The sequence below is a fragment of the Mobula birostris genome, chromosome 17 (assembly GCF_030028105.1).
Source record: "Mobula birostris isolate sMobBir1 chromosome 17, sMobBir1.hap1, whole genome shotgun sequence".
Taxonomy (NCBI): Eukaryota; Metazoa; Chordata; class Chondrichthyes; order Myliobatiformes; family Myliobatidae; genus Mobula; species Mobula birostris.
Window position 1 is genome coordinate 57,571,374 of NC_092386.1, and position 22,111 is coordinate 57,593,484.

Genomic DNA, 22,111 nt, shown 5'->3' on the forward strand with positions numbered 1-22,111 from the left:
CTAAGCCCCTCCATGTAGCTATCCAAGTATATCTGTGAGGTCACCTCTCATTTTCCTGTGTTGCAGGAAATAGATCAGTGTGGTCAACCTCTCCTAATAACTCAGGCCCTCTGGTCCTGACAGCACCTTTAGAAATCTCATTTTCATTCTCTCCAATTTGACTCTATCTTTCCTATAACAGGGTGACCAAAACTTCAAATGCAGTCTCACCAACGACTTGTATAGCTGCACCATGATGTCCTTACTCCTAAACTCAGTGCCCAGACTGATGAAGGCCTATATGCTAAATGCCTTCTTCACCACCGTGCCGACTTGCTTGACTGCTCTAAGAGATCTGGGCACTTGTACTCCCAAATCCCCCTGTTCTAGCTACCTGCCAGTTCACTGTGTAAGTTCTGTCCTGGTTTGACTATCCAGACTGCATCTCCTCACATTCTTCTAAGTTGAAATCCATTTGCCCCTCCTCAGCCAATGTCCCTAACTGATCAAGACCTCTTTGCAATTCATTGTAACCTGCTTCACTATCAACAAGACCCACTAATTTTGTTATCACGAATAAGCTTGCGAATCATGCCATGTACATGGGGCGGCACGGTAGCCTAGTGGTTAGCACAACGCTTCACAGTGTCGGCACCCTGGGTTCAGTTCCCACCACGGCCTGTAAGGAGTGTGAACGTTCCCCATGTGACCGCGTGGGTTTTCTCTGGGTGCTCTGGTTTCTTCCCACAATCCAAAGACGTACCAGTTGCTAGGATAATTGGTCATTGTAAATTGTCCCATGATGGGCTAGCATTAAATTTAGGGAATTGCTGGGTGGCGTGGTTCGAAGGGCTGGATGGGCCTACTATGCGCTTTGTCAATAAATTAATTTTCTATTAATTGACATAAGTAGTGAATTACAGGGGTCTCAATGCTGACCCTTGGGGCACCCTACTAGTCACAGGCCTCTAGTCAGAGAATTGACCTTCAACCATCACCCTGTCCTTATCATTGAGTCAGTTCTGCATCCCATGCCACCTAATTTTTCAGATCAGCCTGCCATGTGGGAGCTTGGCAAAGGCCTTGCGGAAGTTCACCATCCACTGCCCTGCCTTCATCTATCCTGTTGGTCTTCAAAAAACTGAAAACAATTTGTCAGACATTACCTCCCACTTGCAAAACTAGGTGACTATTCTGAATCAGGCCTTTGCTATCCAAGTGATGACGGAATATCCTGTTACTTAGAATTTCGCTGTATTAACTTCCCAGCAACTGAAGTCAGGCTCGTTATAGTTTCCTAGACCCTTCTTGAGCAATGGAATGATATTAATACTTTAGTACTAAAGTAATGAATTGATATATAAAGTATTAGAGACATGAAAAAAGTACATATTAAGTTTTACAAATTAACTTCCATTGCCACATGCCCATTGAAACATCAATTGGGTGTCATGGTTGCGACTCTACTACAGGTCGGGGCATTGGTGTTCAGTGTTAATTTCTAGCATCATCTGCAAGGAGTTTGTACATTCTCCCCATGACCGCGTGGGTTTCCTCTGGGTGCTCTGGTTTCCTCCTGCAGTCATTGTGTGATTAAACTAGGGTTAAATTAGGTGTGGTGCAAACAGTTCGGTGGACCGGAAGGGCCTGTTCTGAGTTGTATCACTTTTAATAAAAAAAAAACAAATAATAATAAATATCAAACCATACAGTGGAATGCGTCAACCTACTGGTTAGTAGGTTACTTCATCATTGTAAATTGTTCTGTGATCAGGCTAAGGGTAAATTGGGGGTTGCTGGGCAGCATGGCTTGAAGGACCAGTTCGAACCTGTTGAATTTATCAATAAATAAATAAATTCCAAATATCTTCTGTGGGTAGCCCACCAAGTATCACTATGCTTCCAGCATCAACATAACATGCACACAATTTGCTGATCCCTACCAATCGGTTTGTTTTTGGAATATAGGAGGGAACTGGAGCACTGGAAGGAACCCATGTGGTCACAGGGAGAATGTATAAACCTTGCAGACAGCAGGAGGAATTGAACCCCAGTTGTTGGCGCTGTAACACTGCCATGGAGAAGGAAAGCTAAAATATTTATTTGCAGTTTGTTTGTTTTAGGTGTATTCTGACGATATATAAGCAGAGTGTCACATTTATAAAAGTAAGTGCACCAGCATCAGTAATCCAGCTCCTTTCAGATCTGTGATTGTGTTATATAAGGTTGGGATATACTAATCTGCAAGAGACTGAATGTGTGTGGGACTATTGACCATGGTCATTATAACTCGATTCAGGTCTCATTGTACCATCTGCTTTTGCATAGTTTTCCTACATTGTACTTTTTTCATGTTCATGTTACTGTAAAGGAAGCTACTGCTTTGTGATATTATTTTGATTTGCTACTTTTTACCTGATAAATGCAGTACATACTTTATTGTCCTATATGTAGGCGGTAGTATTGTTTTTCATTACAGTACATTATACAACTTTTTTTCCTCCAATGAGAAATTTGTGTTAACTATACAAAATCCTCTAAGTATTGTTGCTTAGCTGCTAATCAACCTTTTAAGAAATCACGGTGATTTATATAGCTACTTGGTAATGTAGTGGAAATTGTAATAAATTAATGATGCATTTATTAGAAGTGTTGATATGTAAAATACTGTCGTCAAACTTGCATTGTTTATATGTCATCTTTATTGCATAAGAATTACTAAATTTGATAGAGGATGAACTTTGGTATTTATGAATTCTAACTTCATCTGAGTAAAACATCAGAAAGTCAATTAATATACATACAAATGTTAAATTTTATACAAGGTGATGACCTAGGATCATCAGATACTGAGGAGGAGGCTGTAGAGAATGATAGGTCCAAAAAGAAGTTGGAAACAGAAAGCCAGTAAGTTCAGTTCTAAAATTTCAGTTTGCAATGTGTAGCATCAAATTAGCCGGTTTCTGTAAAAGCTGTGTCTATAAAATTAATTCAAATATATTTGTTTTGTGTCCTTTATGATTAAAAATACTGCTTTTTAACTCGTACAGAAAACAGGCGTAGCTAGCAAGGCAAACATTTAATACTTGTTACAGATTGTTTCTGAGAACTGGCTGTTGTAATCTCTAAGGTGAAGGTAGTTGTACAGATCGATATCCAGCACTTCGAATGAATGGTAATGTGTTATTGAATCAAAGCAGTTATGTTCTCATCAGTTGCCTTCCCTCTTCTAAGAAGGTTGAAGGTATGTTGTCAAGGTGCTATTGCAAAGTATTATGCAGGTGGAAAACATTTTATCCGATAAAGAAACTAGAGCTTTTCCAGTGTTTGGATGAATAAACTCTTCTTGGGCTTCCAACTCGAGATACCTGTACCCGGCTGGAAGCCCGAGAAGAGTTTTTTCAACATTTTATCCATTTTGTAAGATCAATATTCAGAAGGTTGCTAGAATGGCAGTTGAGCAGTTTGCTTTATTGTTGTAATGTCAGTCCTGATGAGCGATTTTAGAGCTAGCCCCATACAGACAAGTGAACTGTACTTATTAAAATGTATTTTATTGCTAACGCCCTGGTCTTCTGCCTGCTCTGGATCTTTTTATTGCTAACACCCGAAATGTCAACTGTACTTCTTCCTATAGATGCTGCCTGGCCTGCTGCGTTCCACCAGCATTTTGTGTGTGTTGCTTGAATTTCCAGCATCTGCAGATTTTCTCGTGTTTGAGGTTCTCTATTAGTAATCTTGCCTGCCCATTTGTTGGCACAGGTGTAACTTACCATTATTAACATAGTCAGAATAATGTCCAGGTCATGTGCATGTTTGCATGGACTGCTTTATCATCTGAAGAGTTGTAGATGTTCAATCATTGATTATTCCTATTCCCAGCTTTATGATGAAAGGTCATTTGATATCAAGAATCTTGCCTCTTGTCCATGTTTAGATCAAACCTGTAATTTCTTCTCTAGCTGAGAACAGTTGAGACTATAAATCAGTCAACAGCTTATTGTTGAGTAAGTGTTTGTCAACACTATGCATTTGACAGTGGATACATAGGATGAATTATGTTTGTCCTAATTTAACAATAATAGGCATCCGTTAGTCTCATGAGACCATGGATATGCACCTTGGAAGGTTTCCAGGGTGCAGGCATGGGCAAGGTTGTATGGAAGACTAGCAGTTGCCCATGCCGCAAGTCTCCCCTCTCCATGCCACCGATGTTGTCCAAGGGAAGGGCATTAGGACCCATACAGCTTGGCACCGGTGTCGTCGCACAGCAATGTGTGATTAAGTGCCTTGCTGAAGGACACACACGCTGCCTCAGCCAAGGCTCAAACTAGCAACCTTCAAATCACTAGACGAACGCCTTAACCATTTCGCCATGCGCCATGTTTGTCCAGACTTATGTGAAGAGGACCTTTTTGTCCTAAGTGTTTGATGGCTGCTGGTATTGTTACTAAATTGCAGCAGGCCATTAAGTGTGTCTAGTTTTGCCAAAATAGCTGCCATGGACGGTCCCAAGCCTGGCTGCAAAAGGAGGAAGGTTGGGCATAGAGCTCGGAACCCTATCTTGTAAAAGCCCAGTGCTTTTGAAGTTCCAAAGCCCTCATTCCTGGGAAAGGGAGAATACACCAAGAAGATGGGCTTCACCTGGGAAAACTTGAAAGGCTAGCCCAGGACAGAGGTTACTGGTGAGCTGCAATCGGCAGCCTGTGCCCCTGTAAGGGTGATGGGCTTAAGAGGAAGTAGTTCTGCCAAAATATTGACATTGGTACACTCAGCAATTCTTTTTCATCATTTGGAATCGATCTACTGATTAGGTGCATGTCAGGAAGAGGCTATTTGCTTGGCACTTGCGGTAGAAGATGGCGTGTCCCATTTATTTTCCATCAGCATTCTTGACTGCCTAAATAGGCACTGTCTTTTGACCTGATCTATTCATTTAGAGAAATTACTGTTTTATAATGCTGCTACCAGAGTTTAGCCTACAAATAGATCCATGCTAAAGAGTTGTATTTTGTTGAATACATTTCAGAGCTGATGGGCTAGTGAGTCACCAATGCCATGTTTATCTGTTCTGATACAGTTTTTCCAATTTAGTAGTAATGTTGCACAACCTGACAAGGGATGTACTGGAGTCATGAATAGGACTTGTTGTTTTCGGTACTAAAGCTGATATAAAGAAGGTCGTACCACTGACCAAATGGATTTGTTCATAATTATAATTTAAAATGTATCTCTACTATTTTATTTGGATCTGAAGATACACATCTTACGTAGAAAGACTTTTCCATTACATATAAATAATACTTGATGCTACAGAAAAACAGTAAGATCAGGTGAATGTATATTTAATTTTTTATAGTTAATTATGACACCTAAAAACACATGGCACTTCCCAAGATATAACAAATTACATGATTTAATTAGTTATTTTAGACCAAAAGTTGCTATGAAGTAATCTCTCAATATTAATATATATAACTTTGCATTTAATCCTGAACTTAATGGTACTGTATTAGCAAGTACTATACTTACATTATTAAAACCAAAGTATAAATTATATTTATTATCCATTCTTTTATAATGCAGTAGCTATGTTGGTACAAGATACTTAATTACCACAATTCTACCATAATGAATGGAAACTAGTTATTCCCCTGCTGTTATATAGGTTTTCATCCAAAATAAGAAATTTGGCATTAACAGATTTAGAAGGAACAAAATGCTTCATATTTGAACTTTTCATTTCTTATGACTGTCTAGTTTGAACCCAAAAGATACAATACTTTGTAAATGGTGGAAACCAAGAAATAATGAATATCCCAAAACATCTAAGGCACTGACGTGCGCGTAGAAAAGGCAAATGAAATGCTGGTACAGGTCGAGTACCCCTGTACGAAACGCTTTGAGCCAGAAGTGTTTCAGATTTTGAAATAAATGATGAGATATCTTGGGATCACTGTAATTTCTGACTCTGAATTTATGTGCTACTGGTAAGCAGTCTTTATCTTGCTCATCACACATAGTACTTAACATTAAAATTATTACATACCAAGGTTTAAAGTAAATATCAAAGTATATATATGTCACCATATATAACCCTGAGATTCATTTTCCTGCAGGCATACTCAGCGAATCTATAGAATAGTAAAAATAACAGGATCAATGAAAGATCAGCTAGAGTGCAGAAGACGACAAACTGTGCAAATGCAAATATAAATAAATAACAATAACTTAAGATAAACAAGAGGAAGAGTCCTTAAAGTGAGATTATTGGTTGTGGAAATATCTCAATGATGGGGCAAGTGAGTGCAGTTGCGCCTTTTATTCAAGAATCTGATGGTCGATGGATAGTAACTGTTCTTTAACCTGGTTGTGTGAGTCCTGAGACTCTTGTACCTTCTAGCTGATGGCATAGTGAAAGGAGAGAATGGCCTGGGTGGTGGTGATCTTTGATGTATGCTGCTTTCCTATGACAGCATTTCATGTAGATACGCTCAATGGTTGGGAAGGCTTTACCTTGATATACTAAGCCAAATCCACTAACCTTTGAAGGATTTTCTGTTCAAAGGCATAGGTGATTCCATGCCAGGCTGTGATGCTGCCAATCAATACACTCTCCACTACACACCTCTAGAAGTTGGTCAAAGTTTTCCATTAATGTAACATGTTTTGGGTAACAAAGGCAGCACGGCAGCATCGGGAGAATAACAGAATCTGCTGTTTAACAACAACAAGAAACAATTGCAGGCTTTCAGTCACCACCTGCGATGTTATGTTTTGATTAAAAGATTATAGTACCCTGTATTTTACTTTATTAGGTTTTATGTAATTTATAAAAACAATCGGCACTGTAGACTTGTTCTGGTGTTAGATCTTTATCAGCAACGATCTTGGCAAACTCATCAATGAATTTCTCTGGTGTTTCATGATCAGCAGACGCTTTAAAAATTTAATGCCATGATTTATCTTAAATTTCTGCAACCAGCCTACTGAATATTCAAAATTCCTTTAACTTTTAGTTTGTCATGATAGATCTTTGCTTGTTTCGTGATCAGCATAGCATTAAGTGGCATATGTTCACCTTGCTGAGGAATGCACTTTTTCAATTCATGATTAAGATTTTCAATTTTCACTTTATGCAGTGCTTTTCTATTTTTCATTAACTTCTGTTCATTACATATGTGAGGTTGCTTCTCAGAAATGTCTGGTGCGGAGAAACCTGCACATCACCTGGAAACCTTCCCAGTGCCTCATGGAATTTTCCATTTATTTTGTCAGTGCGCAAAAAGATTTTGGAGGCTTTCAGATTTTGAATTTTCAGATCCTCCTGTAACACATTGATTTAAGCACACCTATGTACTAGAGAAATTCTAAGCAGTGCAGAGGTAGAATACAATGTTTTGTGGGAACTTAACATGGATTTAATAAGGTGACAGCTTCATTAAAATATTAGGAGATATAATATAAACTATTTCCTTATGACATGAAGGAAGCCATTCAACCCATCAAATCTTTCACAAGTCCTGTATGCGCATCACAGAACTTGGATGCAAGGATGTGAATTCCTTTAACACATTAATTAAAGCACACTAGAGAAATTCTAGGTAGTGCACAGGTTTGAATTCTAGCTGTGTAAACCAACGACTTTCTCTGTTGCAAAAGTAGAAGCCAATAGTGAAATTAGTTATGTTAATGAGCTGCACCTCTGATTTTCAGGGCATTGTTAGGGGTTTGCAGAAAGGCCACATTTGCACTTCCAAAAGTGTAAGTCATAGTAAATAATTTCAATCCATAGTGAGTGAATGAGTGAGATGTACTGTTTCATATTACAAATATGAATATAGGAATCTATGCTAGAAATATAAAAGGCCATTCTATCTAAAAAAAAAATTAAAGCACTATCTCTGAACTCTATGCTAACTAATTCTGACTCAATTCTATTCTAAAGGCTACATTTAGCTGTTTTGTATCAGGTGTGGAGTGGTCCAAAGACACAGAAATAGTAACTATTAACTAAATTGAGTAGATTATTAGTTCATTAGCTGAAAAATACAACCTTTTTGTAGGATAACAGCTTTTAATAGTCATTTCCCCAGTTCCTCCGATCTATACAGTACAAGTGACAAATAAACTGCTTTACACATTTCCTTTTGCTTTAAACAATAAGAGAGAAAGCTTAATTTATTTTCATATCTTTCAAAGTTTGAGGGACTCAGCGCTATTTACTAGAATCCTAAGTATTGCTGATAACTGTTGATGCAAGTCTCCAAATAGTTTCCAGATTTTTTAGTTGCATCATTTTAAGTAAAACATAACAGGAAACTTCAGTTTTTCTTGTAAAGTTTACTTCCATAGCCTTAACTATGGACTATATTCCTGGCCCTGCAACCCCGCTCCCCCCCACCCCCCACCTCTGCTCTATCTCTGGGATGGGGGAAGAATCTGGAGCACCCTAGGAGGACCTCACAAGGAGAATGTGCAAACTCCTGGTCAAGTTATATATAATTGATGACTTAGATCTGTGGTTTTCTATCCTATCATCTGCATAATTATTGTAAATATTTACAATAATTAAATTATAAACCTTTGAAATCTTTATAAAATTTGGTTTCAAGCATATGATACTTTTCAGATAAGCTCCTTGCCTGCTTAATCCCAACATGAATCCTTCCTTAACTTCTTTTTAAGAGTTTCTTATGTCATTGTCTAGGCACCAAATGGGCAACATGGTATCTTGGGCCTTCTATCTTGCTTTACAAAACGTATCATCTGTTTCAATTATTAAATCCCCTTTTAACTGCTCCAGTATGTTTCCCCCAACTTCTTACTACAAGGTGCTGATCATAAGCATCCTGGCAATCCTTGCTTTCAGCTGTATTCATTTCTTAACAAGTAACATTGCCATGACTGTACCTTTTGGATGAGATCAGTTTTTGTTAGGAGTGTGAAGAACTATGTGAAAGAAGATACGAGTACTGGTCTTGATATTTTTTTAGCCTACCTTATTTTGTCTGTCTTGGCAGGACTATTTGTATTTTGTGAGGGACAATATTTAATTTGAAAATTATTTTTGTAGCAGTCAACTTACTATATTTTTGAAATACTAATTGAAACTTATAAAAGGTTGTAATAAGGTTTACATTTATTTACTCAAATGATGTGGTCTCTGCAGGCTGAGCCAGCATTTAATTGCCCACCCCTTAATGCCCTTCGGGTGATGGTTAGCTGCAATCCTTGAGCTGTGGGTATACCCACTTCACTGTTGGGGAGAGAATTCCAGGATTTTGATCCAATAATGGCGAAGGAATGGTAAATGGTAGGATAGCAGAGCTTGATCCGATCTGTTGCTTGTGGGATTTATTAGCTCAGTCAATTGTGTGCTGTTTATGTTGTTTGCCACACAAGTAGTCTATTCTTCTAGCTTAAGCAGGATTGTTCCCTCATTCTGAGGTATGCCTGGTGCTGCTGGCATTCCCTCCTGCACTCTTCACTTTCAGATGATGTCTTGGTTTGTTGGTGATAATAGAACAGGAGCTAAGTTTTGTTATGAGGTTGTAGATTGTGGTTAAGTGCAATTCTGCTACTGCTGATGGGCTGACTGCTAGTGCCTAGTCCTGAGTTGCTTGATCTGTTTGCAGTGTTTCCATTTAACTTGGCGGTAGTGCCAAACTGCATAATGATGCACACTTTTACTGTGAAGATGGGATTTTGTCTTTTTATGGACTTGGCGGTGGTACTCATATCAAGATTGTTATGAACTGATCCATCTTAACAAGTTTTCTTGTGATTCTGTATAACAAGGATATATTGTAGTTTCTTAAATATCTTTCCTAAAGGAACACTGTCGCAGCCACTTTATTAATGGATTAACAGTAGATTATAAATGGACAAGGATCTGGCAAAGGAAGTACAATGCAGAAAAAGGTGAAATGGTCAATTTTGGCATGAAACATAGAAATTATTGTCGGAATAGCGAGACATTGCAGAGTTCCAAAATGTAGAGGGATCTGGATGTCCTAACACATGATTCGCAAAAGGCTGAATGAAGCTACGTTAAATAATTAGAAAGGCCATAAGAGTGCTATGCATGAGAAACTGTTCGGAAGACATTTACTGGGACTATTCCCTGGAATGAATGGATTGCCTTTTAGATAAAGGATATACTGGGTGTGTTTGTATCAGAACACTGAGAAAGGAATTCAGTAAGACCTACACCAATCTGCAGGATCTCAACAGGACAGACCTGGAGAAGATGCCTCAAGTTGTAGAAGTTTATAAAATTGGAGCTCATTGCTTAAAGTAAAGCTGTTGCCCCTTGAAGCAGATGAGGTAACTTTTTCCCCTTGAGTCATGAGTCTTTGAAATTCTTCTTCAAAGAATGCTGGAAGCAAACTTCAACTGTTTTTAAGGCAGAATTGGATATTTTTCATAAACAGGGATGTTAGGGGGTGGAGGCTGCTGCAGGAAGATGAGAATTCAGAATTGAGGTTATAATCAGATCAGGCATGATCTTCTGAGATAGCAGAGCAGACCTAAGGAGGTAATAGGCTGCTCCTGCTCCTAATATCTCAAATAATTTGTCTACAATGGTGCAAATGTCACCATGCTATGAATTTATTTTTGACAATCAATAATACGCCAGTTATATTAAAAAAAAATACATCAGTAACCTGTTTAAAAGACTATTAGACTTTTAAACAAAGCTTAGGCATGGTAATAATCCAACTAATTTAAGTGTATGAAGCATCTTGTTTTCAGCGCAGTTCCAGAAATATGCAAAAACAAATAACAATTGGAGCACAATTTTTCAACTAAGCCTGGAAAGAAAGGAATTACATTTACAATTTCACACCGATTCATCACATAGAAAAATATAAGCGTGTCAAAGCAACAAACAAAAACAATTATTTGTGAGGATCTGTATTGGATACTGAAGAAATGTGTGACCACATCTTGCATAGTATTTATGTACAACAAAATCAAAACTGATAGTTACATATAGTCAGGTCATTTAAAAGGAATCTGTTGGTGTCCATGATCTCATTAGAGAATCAAACCAAATCTTACAAGGGAGAAATTTACCATAGAATCAAAGATAAAACTTTTCCTATTTTGTATGGAAGGGGTAGCTCATCAAAATGTACAGTACATCCTTTTGTAGTCTTATTTTAGCAGATATATATATATATATATATCTATATTAAAAAAATTGTGATATTTTGAGGCTCTACCACTGAACTTTTGTCAGCATTTCTTTCCTCTTTCCAATGAGACACAATCCCCATTTATGCTTGCACTCTGGTGCTTGCCATGCAATCGTGCATCCTCACCAATATTACCCTGCACTATGAGCTCTTATTTCCTGCAACATCCTTTGATATAGCACCTTATCAAAATAAAACATTGCATTTGAAGCTGGATCACAAAAGCCTCCTCCATCAAGTTAATCATTTGGGATGCATTATTCCAGTATTATCATGCTTTAAAGTTCCTCTGAGTAGACATACAATGCCAGAAGAAAATTATTCTAATTAGGACCAAGGGACTTGCCTATGCATTATAAGTAGGAAATCTTAAATAATTTTGAAACCTCTTTATCGGTTACCCACCCCCTGTTCTCTCCTCATTCCCATTCACCTTGTTTTGTTCCAGAAAGAGAATTTATCAATTTTCAAAATCTTCAAATAACCTTGCTCCTGTGTCTGAGCATTATTTCTTGTAGCTTTCATAACCTTTCTGGTAGTATTTGTTGTAAGTGGGAATCAATACAAAAAAAATGTGCATCGTTTGTGATACTGGGTTCTTTGCAATTCAGAGTAATTGCTCATCTAGATATAATGGTGGTTTAATAACTGCACTGTATCCAAAATGTTGGTCCAAGGATATTGAGTTCAAAACACACAGCTTCAGGAATTTAAATACGGTTGATTAAATAAATCTAAAATAAAATGTCAGGGTCAGAAATCAGAATCAAAATTGAGTTTATTATCACTGGTATGACAAAAATGACGATACATTTATTTTAAAAAAAATTCTTATTTAGAGATACAGTGTGGAATAGGCCCTTTGAGCCACTCCCTCCCCCCCCCCAATTTAACCCTAGCGTAATCATGGGTTAATATATAACGACCAATTAACCTACTAACTGGTACGTCTTTGGTGTGGGCGGAAACTGGAATACCCAGAGAAAACCCTTGCATTCCACATGGAGGACATTCAAACTCCTTACAGATGATGTTGGAATTTAATTCTGAATCCTGAGTGATAGATGCTGACTTTTGCGATCCTGTGCATGGGGCCCTCCGTACCAGGTGAGGATGCAACCAATTTGAATGCTCTCCGTGTACATCTGTTTAAAAAAATATTAATTCTAGAATCTTCAGTCATATACCAAATCTCTTCAAACTCCTAATAAAGTATAGCCTCTGGTATGCTTTCTTCATGATTTTATCAACGTGTTGGGCTTAGGATAGACTTTCTGAGATGTTGATACCCAGGAGCCTGAAGCTGCTCACCCTTTCAACTTGACTAGTGTGTGTTCTGCCGACTTCTCCTTCCTGACATCCACAATCTGCTCTGTGGCCTTGCAGTTGTTGAGTGCAAGGCTGTTGTTGTGACGGCACTCAAACAGCCAATCTGTCTTGCTCCTGTGCACCACTTCATCGCCACCTATGATTCTGCCACCAACAGTGGTATCATCAGCAAACGTATGGACACCATTTGAGCTTTGCCTAGTGTAGAGCAGTGGTTCCCAAACTTTTTGGGTTTTCGCTCCTTCAACTCCCAGACCACATCCCCAGCACCACTCTCTCCCTTTCTGGCCATTATATAAAAAACTAAAGAATTCTGATTTACGAATCACGGTGAAAGAAGATGGGAACTGCAAATTCAAAGCAGTGACAGATTATTGCAAAAAAATTCAAATCTATTTAAAACTACAAATAAAATTATTTCTTTAATGACAGTGAAAAAAATTTTATCAACAATTTTGGAGCATACACTAGTAGTCCAATTATTCACCACTTCATTGCTTTTCAAGAGTTAGATGGACTTGGTGAAGTGATAGCGGCTTCTCAACATCATGCTGAATGTCACTCAGAAGGAGTCTCGGCTCCCCACTTCCAGTAAATTGTAGTCTGTTTTTTTACTTTGAAAAAAGTTGGGCAACTGCACTGAAACAGCGCTGCACTAAATGTGATGTTGGAAAGGCAATAAAGAACAGTTTGACCTTTTTCCACAGTGCAGGATAGCATTCAGAGATTTCTTCAACCAAAAGTCTTGATATGATTTTGTGAACCTCAGCTTCAGCTCCAAGTTATTTTGTAGCAGGATTAGTTTTTCTCATCCTTCCTGTTAATTCCTTATTACAAGTGTTCAGGAATGGATTTATCACCCAATCTGGAATTTGGATTGAGAAAAGATCCTGAAATCTCACTGTCGTGACTTTATATACCTCACCCAGGTGGGACAGTATACTTGCAGATCATCATCTGGTATTCTTTCTTTCTCTTCCAACTCAGAGAGGCTCAGCAAATGGAAAAGGTCGTGATGGCAAATGTTGCTCTTAAATAGGGTTAACTTGGACAGAAATGTGGAGATGACTGAGTTGACTTTGATAAGTTGAAGATTAATTTCGTTAAATTTTGCAAATGATTCTGACAAATAAATAATGTCACCTCTAATATTCTTGAGTTGATTGGTGAATTCAATCAGAATCAGGTTTATTATCACCGGCATGTGATGTTAAATTTGTTATCTTAGCAGGAGAAGTTCAATGCAATACATAATCTAGCAGAGAGAGAAAAAAGTAATAATAATAAATAAAATAAAACATAATAAGTAAATCAATTACGTATATTGAATAGATTTTTAAAAATGTGCAAAAACAGAAATACCGTATATTTAACAAAAAAGTGAGCATTTGAGTTTTCAAAACATTTTATTACAGTTTCAAAAAGGGCATAAAAATGTCTCTGACAGTTTCCTTTTGCGACCATCTGACTTCTGTGTGCAACAGCAAGCGTTCAAACTGTTCATCATCTTCAATACAGCGATCTCAAAATAGTCAAGAATTGAGAGCATGGGACTTGATTCTGTTCACCATTGTGATCACAGCATTTAATGATTTGTGCAGCTGATCACTTAGGTTTTCTTGTGACAAAATGTCTGTGAATTAGTGAATGGTAAACATGTTTGGTATAGTTCCTATCAAGAAAGTAACAGCATCACAGTGGCATCCTGTCATTGGTGGTGCCCCAGCTGTTGCCAAAGCAAGAATGTTGGTGTGTAGAACGTCCTTCTCTTTGAAAAATTAATGAACACCCCAAATTATTGGCTCCCTTTCGTACCTGTTTCTAATCTCCTTGAAAATAACAACATTTGAACCATGCTTTCATCTTTTATGAAGAGAACATAATGAGCAAAGATTTGTTGGCTGGCAAAGTTGATTCATCCAGTTGCAGAACACGCCCTCTTGTCCTAAGTTGCACAGTGTGTCTTCCACATTCTCAGACATTTCATCTATTTATCTTTGAACAGAGTTGTAGCTGAGCCTAATTACTTTAATTATTTGATCTGGTGACTGATGCAAAACTGTACTCAGAACCTTTCCTACTACTGGCAGTCAATTCATCTCCAGTTGTATGGAGCTTTCCAAATTTAGTAAGGAGCATTGAAATGAATGAAGCACGTCATATCACAGCCCCTCGCTCCAAAGCCCTTAACTGTTAAACCTGCTCCACAATCCCCATCCCTCTTTGATTCCTTCAATGACAAAAAAAACTTTTGTATTTGACTACTTCCTTTCCCTACGTTCACTTTCTTACCATGTCTCTCCCTCCTGTCCCTGCACCAATCCATAACCTTAACAACTTCTCTGGTTATGGTAGTACCAACCAATTCTGCTTATGCTGCCATGTGCAACTTTGGCCAATGGATCATTGCCATTGTTGCATATCTGGATTTAGTCCAATCTCCAAAGAACAAGATTCCTGCCGCACCCCGGTGTTGATTGAAAACATTGTGTGTGCGTGTTTAATCGGTTCAAAGTAATTCATTTCTTAAATTACGCCTGTAAACCCTCAGTTGCACTGTTGCCAGTGAGTGCTTTCATCACTGCCCCCTTAGAACATCCCACTGCCTCGGGGGAAGAGGTGAGTTTGCTCACTTTGGGAAGCACCGGTATAGAGAGAATAGAGTAGTGGGCTTAAGCATGCATCCATGAGCTGTGCCTGTGTTGATTATCAGTGAGGACGACCTACACTGATTGTGGTCTCCTAACGGGGAAGTCAGGGATCAAGTTACAGAGGTGGTACAGAGGCATGTGCTTTGAAGCTTATTGATTAATACGGAGGGGATGATGGTGTTGAATGCTGAGCTGTAATCAAGAAGCAGTAGACTGACGTGTATTGCTGTTCTGGTGTTCCAAAGCCAAGTGGTGAGCCAGTGAGATTGTGTCCACAGTGAGACTGAAGCAAACTGCAATGGGCCCAGGTTCTTGCTCAGGCTGGAGTTAGTTCTAGCCTTGACCAACCTCATCACAGTAGATGTGAGTGCCACCAGGCAATAGTGTTGAGATAGCTCTCCCTGCTTTACTTGGGCACTGGTATTACTGATGCCCTTTTGAAAGCATATGGGAATGTCCGATTGCCACAGTGAGAGGTTCTAGATATCCTTGAACACTCCAGCCAGTTAGTTAGCACAGGTTTTCAGTACCTCACCAGGCATAACATCAGGCATGATGACTTGTGAGGGTTCAGCATCTTGAGTGTTCTGACATGGGCCTTCGAGGCAAAGATCATTGGGTGGCTGGATGCTGTGGAGATTCGTACAAGTGTAATTTTATTCTCCCATTCAGAAAATAAAAGTGTTAAGCTGCTCAGAATGAAGCATCACCTCCATTTGTGCTGTTAGGTTTTGCCTTTTGAGAAGTAATGTAGTATGCAAAACCTGCCACTGCTGTTGTGTATGGATTTGCCTTTTCGCTCTCCTGACTGCCTTCCATAGGTAGAATCTGGACTTCTTGTAGACTTCCGGATTTCCAGTCTTGAATGTCAAGGGTCTAGCCTTCAGCAGGCTGCAGATGTCTTGGTTCATCTAGTGCTCCTGGTTTGAGCATGTTCGCTATGTTCATGAAAGGCATGTACCCATCCATGCAGGTCTTGATGAAGTCAGTGACTTGTGTGGCACATTCACTCAGAATACTGTTCTGACTGTTGGTCCGGCCAGTTGGTCTCCATGCTGCACGACTGCTTTGATGACTTTGAATGGAATGTCTTCCATGATGAGGATGTCTCTGAGTTCACGGATGGAGTAACACGCTTCATCCGGAAGTGCATCGACGATGTTGTCCCCAGACGTCGGTCAGGGTCTTCCCAAACCAGAAACCCTGGACCAGCAGTTCCGTGCAAGCAGCACTTACCACGTGACACAGAGGTCATGCTGCCAGCAATCAGCAGGAGCTCTAGAAAAGCAGCTATGATCTGCACGAAGCTATCATGGCTGCGAAACAACAATACAGGGACAAGATTGAATCAAGATTCACACGAATAGCACACGTGACTTGTGGCGAGGGTTGCATACCATCGCAGACTTCAAAGCCAAATGTTGCGGTGCTACCAACATTGCAGCCTCTCTCCCAGATGAGCTCATTCGCTCTTATGCTCAGTTCGATGTCGCTAACTCTGAGCCTCTGAGGAAAGCCACTGCCACAACCTGCAACCTGGTCATCTCTGAGGCTGAGGTACGCAGATGTTTCCAACGAGTGGGCAGTCACAAGGCTGCGGAACCAGATGGCGTCCCAGGGCAAGTACTCAGGATGTGCACAGCACAACTGACAGGTGTGTTTACTGTCATTTTTAGTCTCTCCCTCTCCCAGTGTAGAGTGTCCTCCTGCTTCAAAACATCCACCATTGTTCCTGTACCTAAAAAGACCAAGGTAACATGTCTTAACGACTAGCGTCCTGTCACACTCGCCTCAGTAATAAGCAACTGCTTTGAGAGGCTGGTCAAGGACTACATCTGCAGCATGCTATCACCCAAGCTGGACCCCCTACAATTCACCTACCACACACGTTGAGAAGAAGGATGCTTATGTGAGAATGCTGTTCTTGGACTACAGTTCAGCATTCAACACCAAAATTCAATCCAGGCTTGACAGGAAGTTCAGAGACCTCAGCCTTGACCCTGCCTTGTTCAGCTGGATCCTGGACTTCCTGTCAGATTGTCAGCAGGTGGCAAAAGTGGGCTCCCTCACCTCTGCCCCTCTGATTCAACACAGGAGCTCCTTAGGGCTGTGTACTAAGTCCCCTCCTTTACTCCCTGTATGCCCATGACTGTGTCGCCACCCACAGCTCTAATGCCATTTACACTACATTGATTGGCCTAATCTCAAACAATAACTAAGTAGCCTACAGGGAAGAAGACACCTCTCTGACACAGTGGTGTCAAAGAAAACAACTTCTCCCTCAATGTCACAGAAGCAAAGGAGCTGGTTGTGGACTACAGGAGGAATGGAGATGGAATAACCCCTATAGATGCCAATGAATCTGGGGTTGAGAGGGTGAACAGCTTTAAGTTCCTCGGCATCCACATCACCGAGGACCTCACGTGGTCTGCACAGACCAGCTGTGTGGTGATAAAGGCACAACAGCACCTCTTTCACCTCAGATGGTTGAGGAAGTTTGGTATGGGCCCCCAAATCCTAAGAACTTTCTCCAGGGGCACAACTGAGAGCATTCTGACTGGCTGCATTGCTGCCTGGTTTGGGAACTGTACTTCCCTTAATCGCAGGATCTTGCAGAGAGTGGTGCGGACAGCCCAGCGCATCTGTAGTTGTGAATCTCCCGTGATTCAGGACGTTTACAGACAGGTGTGAAAAAGGGCCCGAAGGATCACCGGCGACCCGACTCACCCAAACGACAAACTGTTCCAGCTGCTACCATCTGGGAAACAGTACCGCAGTATAAAAGCCAGGACCAACAGGCTCCGGGACAAATTCTTCAACCAGGCCATCAGACTGATTAACTTAATGCTGATCTGAGTGTATTTCTATGTTACATTGACTGTTTTATTATTATAAATTATTTTAAATTATAATGATTGTATATTTAGATGGGGACGTAATGTGAAGATTTTAACTTATGTATGTGAAGGATGTAAAAAAATTAAGTCAATTCAATTCGTATATGCCTCAGTTGTCTGAATGGTGACCATGAACTTCCAGATTGTCGTGATACTGTATTTAATTTGCCTGTGTTTTGCAGGAAAAAATGTGCCATCCCCATTAGATCTGGCCTGTGCCTTTGAACCCCACCAATGTGATTGATGCTTAACTGCCTTTCCAAATATCAAAGCAAACCCTTGGGTTCTCAAGGCAGTTAGGGTTGGACAGTAACTTCTGACCTTGCCAGCAGCCAAATTAAAACCACTTGCCAATTTGTATTTTTTTGGGGGGGAAATTTAAGCATGACTGACTTCTAAAGAGAATAATAATGGGTTATTAGCAGGTTAAAGGTATTGGTACTTTCAACTATCCGTGTTAAGGTTACCCCAATGCCAAAAAAAGGGGCATTGTGGGTAATTGACTTCTGTTTGTCGATTTATTTCCATATCTTTCAGACCACTGTGATTAAACAGTACATTATGAAAGAATTAAATATTAAGTGCTTTTATTTTTCATGTGTTTTCTTCTGTTAGTCTTCTTGAGAATTACTGATAATGTGCTGTAGCTTTGTTTCTATAAGATAGAAGCAGAATAGTATTTCAAGTAGTATGTACTTCCCAGAAATTCCACAAGGTGGCAGAATTTGTCCACTTAAGAGATTTTACTCCTGAATCTTCATTGTTAAATATTTTCTAACATGTATACTTTTAATCGGTTTTGAAGTTTCGCTCTTTTTTCTAGACAAGACAATAATGTAGATTCCACATCTTCCTATAAGGAATACAATGAACAAGAAGCACCTGGATTGACACATGGTATGTTACTTTTATTGCTTTTATTTCTAATGAAATTGGTATAGGAATGCTGATTTTTTTTAAATTTAAAATGTCATGTTGACTTGAGTTGTTTAACCATTTTTATAAAGTTTGTCTTTATTTCCTTAACTTTTGTTTCTATTGAATACATTTCATGCAGAGTATAGTAAGTAATTTTTGAAATCAACAGGGAAAAATCAAATTTTGGCTGAAAGGCAACTAAAATTGAAATTGCCAATTTCTATATACCCCAATATTAAACTGGAGCATATTGGTGCTTCAAAACTGTTGGAATCTCAAATGAACATTAGAGGGTGCCATCTCACAGGCATTTATATAGTCATTTCTCTGCATAAGTTGGGCAATATATTTCATTGCAGTGTTGTTATCAATTTTGAATAGTTTCATTTTAAACTGCAATTTAAAGAACCATGACAAATGAAACAATTTTGCACAGCTCAATGCTATCCAAAATAGTGAAACCTATTTTCCTGTAAGTAGCAGAGGAAAATTTAATCTTGTACTTGGAAATCTAAATGGATTTTGAATAGGAAAAATTGGGGACATTAAATTTTGTTGTCAGTTATATGCTGATAATATTTTAGAACTCTGGATAAATATCATCAATGTTAACCGGCTCTTACTCCTTATTTCTCACTCTTCAGTGGTGCTTCCCTTTTTGGATATGACTTTCACAACTGCATTCTGTGGTGAAATGCATGAAAGGTAGTAGTTTCCACTGTGCACCCCCCCACTCCCGGCAAAAACCTGTTCCAGTAAGCAGCACACATAGGCAAATAGGAAGATATGGTGTTGAAAGTGGTAACAAGTCAAAACAAATGGTTAGTGATAAACATTAATGCCAATTTAGTTAAGACACAACAATGAAGGGGCGAAGAAGAAACTAATTGAGAACATGTCTGAATAAGGTACAGAAGAAGTCAAAACAAAAGTCAGCTTGCGTAAGAAGGGAAAAGATATGTCACCTGTATTCAGCTGAATGAAAGAGAAATAAAATATCTTCCAGAATGAGAAATAGAATATCAGCTTGAATGAGGCTGAAGGAGGAGAATTTTGTAACAATTTTATATGAGAAAAGGGAAGAGGGTTTACTGTAAAGTGAATATTAAGCTAATCAAGGAATGAGGTAAGGCTCTTGATATTAAGACTGAGAATTAGAAGCCTAAAAGCAGATGAAAATTTGGCAATGTGAATTGGAGTATTGAAGGCTTGATGTAGGGGAGTGATTTATAGTAACTAAAATGATTTCATTGACCTGTTTTCCTTACTTTAAAATAAAACTTTTATTCACACATAAGTCAATAGTATGATTTTGTGAGGATGTGTAAGTCAGTGTTTGAGGCCATCATTGCTATTAGTACATCGCTTGACATCCAGGCTCTGCAAGGTTTATAATCAATACAGCCTAACTGCTGAGTATTCTTGCATCAAGTTATGAAACCCTGTTTTATTAATTGTTTGTAAGGTCTTTCATTTTGTTAGCTTTTGGTGGTTGCCAAATATAAAAAGGTCTTCTTGTTTGTATTTGTATCCTGAGCATTTCACTTCAGGTGAAAGTGAAGTAGAATTAAGTTCCTGTTTCATTTCTCTGTTGTTGTAATATTTGTGTAAAGAGTTTTTATTTGCGGTATAATCATTTCTCTATGTGAAGAATTATCCCATTATGTGTTATTAATTAGCATGATTAAATGCTAATGCACATTTTTGTTAATACATATTTCAAGAAATTGAAGTCTTTGTGCATCATATTTTAACTTTATATTATTCAACAGATCTATAAGATATATAATTCAAGTTTTTTTCCCTGTGCATTTTGTTTCCTTGCACAATTAACAGAAAGGCCTAGGGAATGGCATTATTTCTAGCTGCACGGGTGACCCCAGCCATTACATTATCAATACTCTTCAGAGATTGTCTGCCTGGTGTCAGTGGTCACGTAACCAGGATTTATGATATGTACCTGCTGCTCATATGACCACAACCTGATCCCATGGCCTCACGTGATTCTGATCAGGGAGCTAAGCAGGTGCTACACTTTGCCCAAGACTGACTTGCAGGCTAGCAGAGGGAAGGACTACCATACACCTTCTTTGGTAGAGGCGCATCTCCACACTGACACCCAACTTAACGTATTACAGCAAGTTAAACGTTTTTCTTCGTTCATCTTTAACTTTCAGCTTTTCTCCCATGCTGGCATTTGAAACATGAATATGTTAGTTAAAATGAATGCAGTAACAGCTGCCCTCTGACTGTGAAACTTTACACATTTTCAACAGCAAATATTTGAAATTGGACATTCTTAATTTCATGAAATTGCGATACATGTTAATTATGTAGAGATTATTTTAAAAGAATCCAAAGTATTGAAAAGTTTCAATGTTTCAAGTCTTGGTATTGCATTGTACCAGCTTTAACAATTTGGAATGCATAAAGTTAAACTTAGAGTAAAAGCTTTGCTTTGTCATGCCACTTTGCCTCGCTTTCAATTTATTAGAAATTAAATTAGTTTGGGAAAGTAAATACTTTTTCATAATAGGGTTCTTTTATTGCACGGGGAGAGGTGGAGACTTTTTAAAAATGATATCCAGAACAGTAGCAGCCTTAAGTATTGAACAGAAAAAAAGTACCTTTCAGAATGAATTAACTATAACAATATAAAGCTCATTCTTGAACAGTACTTGTTTGAATTGTTCTCTAACCAAAACTAGGATATCCTAGATTATTTAAAGATATTACAAATCATGAAATTAGTAAAAGTCCATTTACCACATTTGGCTCATGTTTATCTCCCATGATAAAACTAAATTAAAATCTGCCAGAAAAGTTTAAATTTCCTTGAATGTCACTAAAAGATACTTCAAAGTCATAAGTTAATACAGTGGATTCTCGTTAATTGGTTTATTGGTTAATCGGGGCAAACCACTTATTTCAGACAACTCTTAGAGAACAAAAACTAATGGAGAAAATAGCCAGGATTCCCTTTGTTTATTTGGGTCACTGTTCTGCTTTATTGGGATAGGAAACTGTTGCCAAACAGTTTCTAATTGGCATCAATTATGTGTGCTTGTGTGGCTATTAAGACACTACACTGTGCTTAGAGCAAATAGTTTTTAAATAGCGCCAGCTGCGTGTG

The 22,111-nt window shown here is 38.7% G+C and overlaps 1 protein-coding gene across 1 annotated transcript in view; it reads left to right on the top strand.

The window, feature by feature from the left end:
- LOC140211700 (caspase activity and apoptosis inhibitor 1) overlaps nt 1-22,111 on the top strand; it is a 36,486-nt gene that overhangs the window by 7,374 nt on the left and 7,001 nt on the right. The window contains exons 5-6 of the mRNA XM_072281775.1: nt 2,805-2,886; nt 18,884-18,957. Of these exons, the coding sequence (XP_072137876.1) occupies nt 2,805-2,886; nt 18,884-18,957 (156 nt within the window). The remainder of the gene's footprint in view (nt 1-2,804; nt 2,887-18,883; nt 18,958-22,111) is intronic.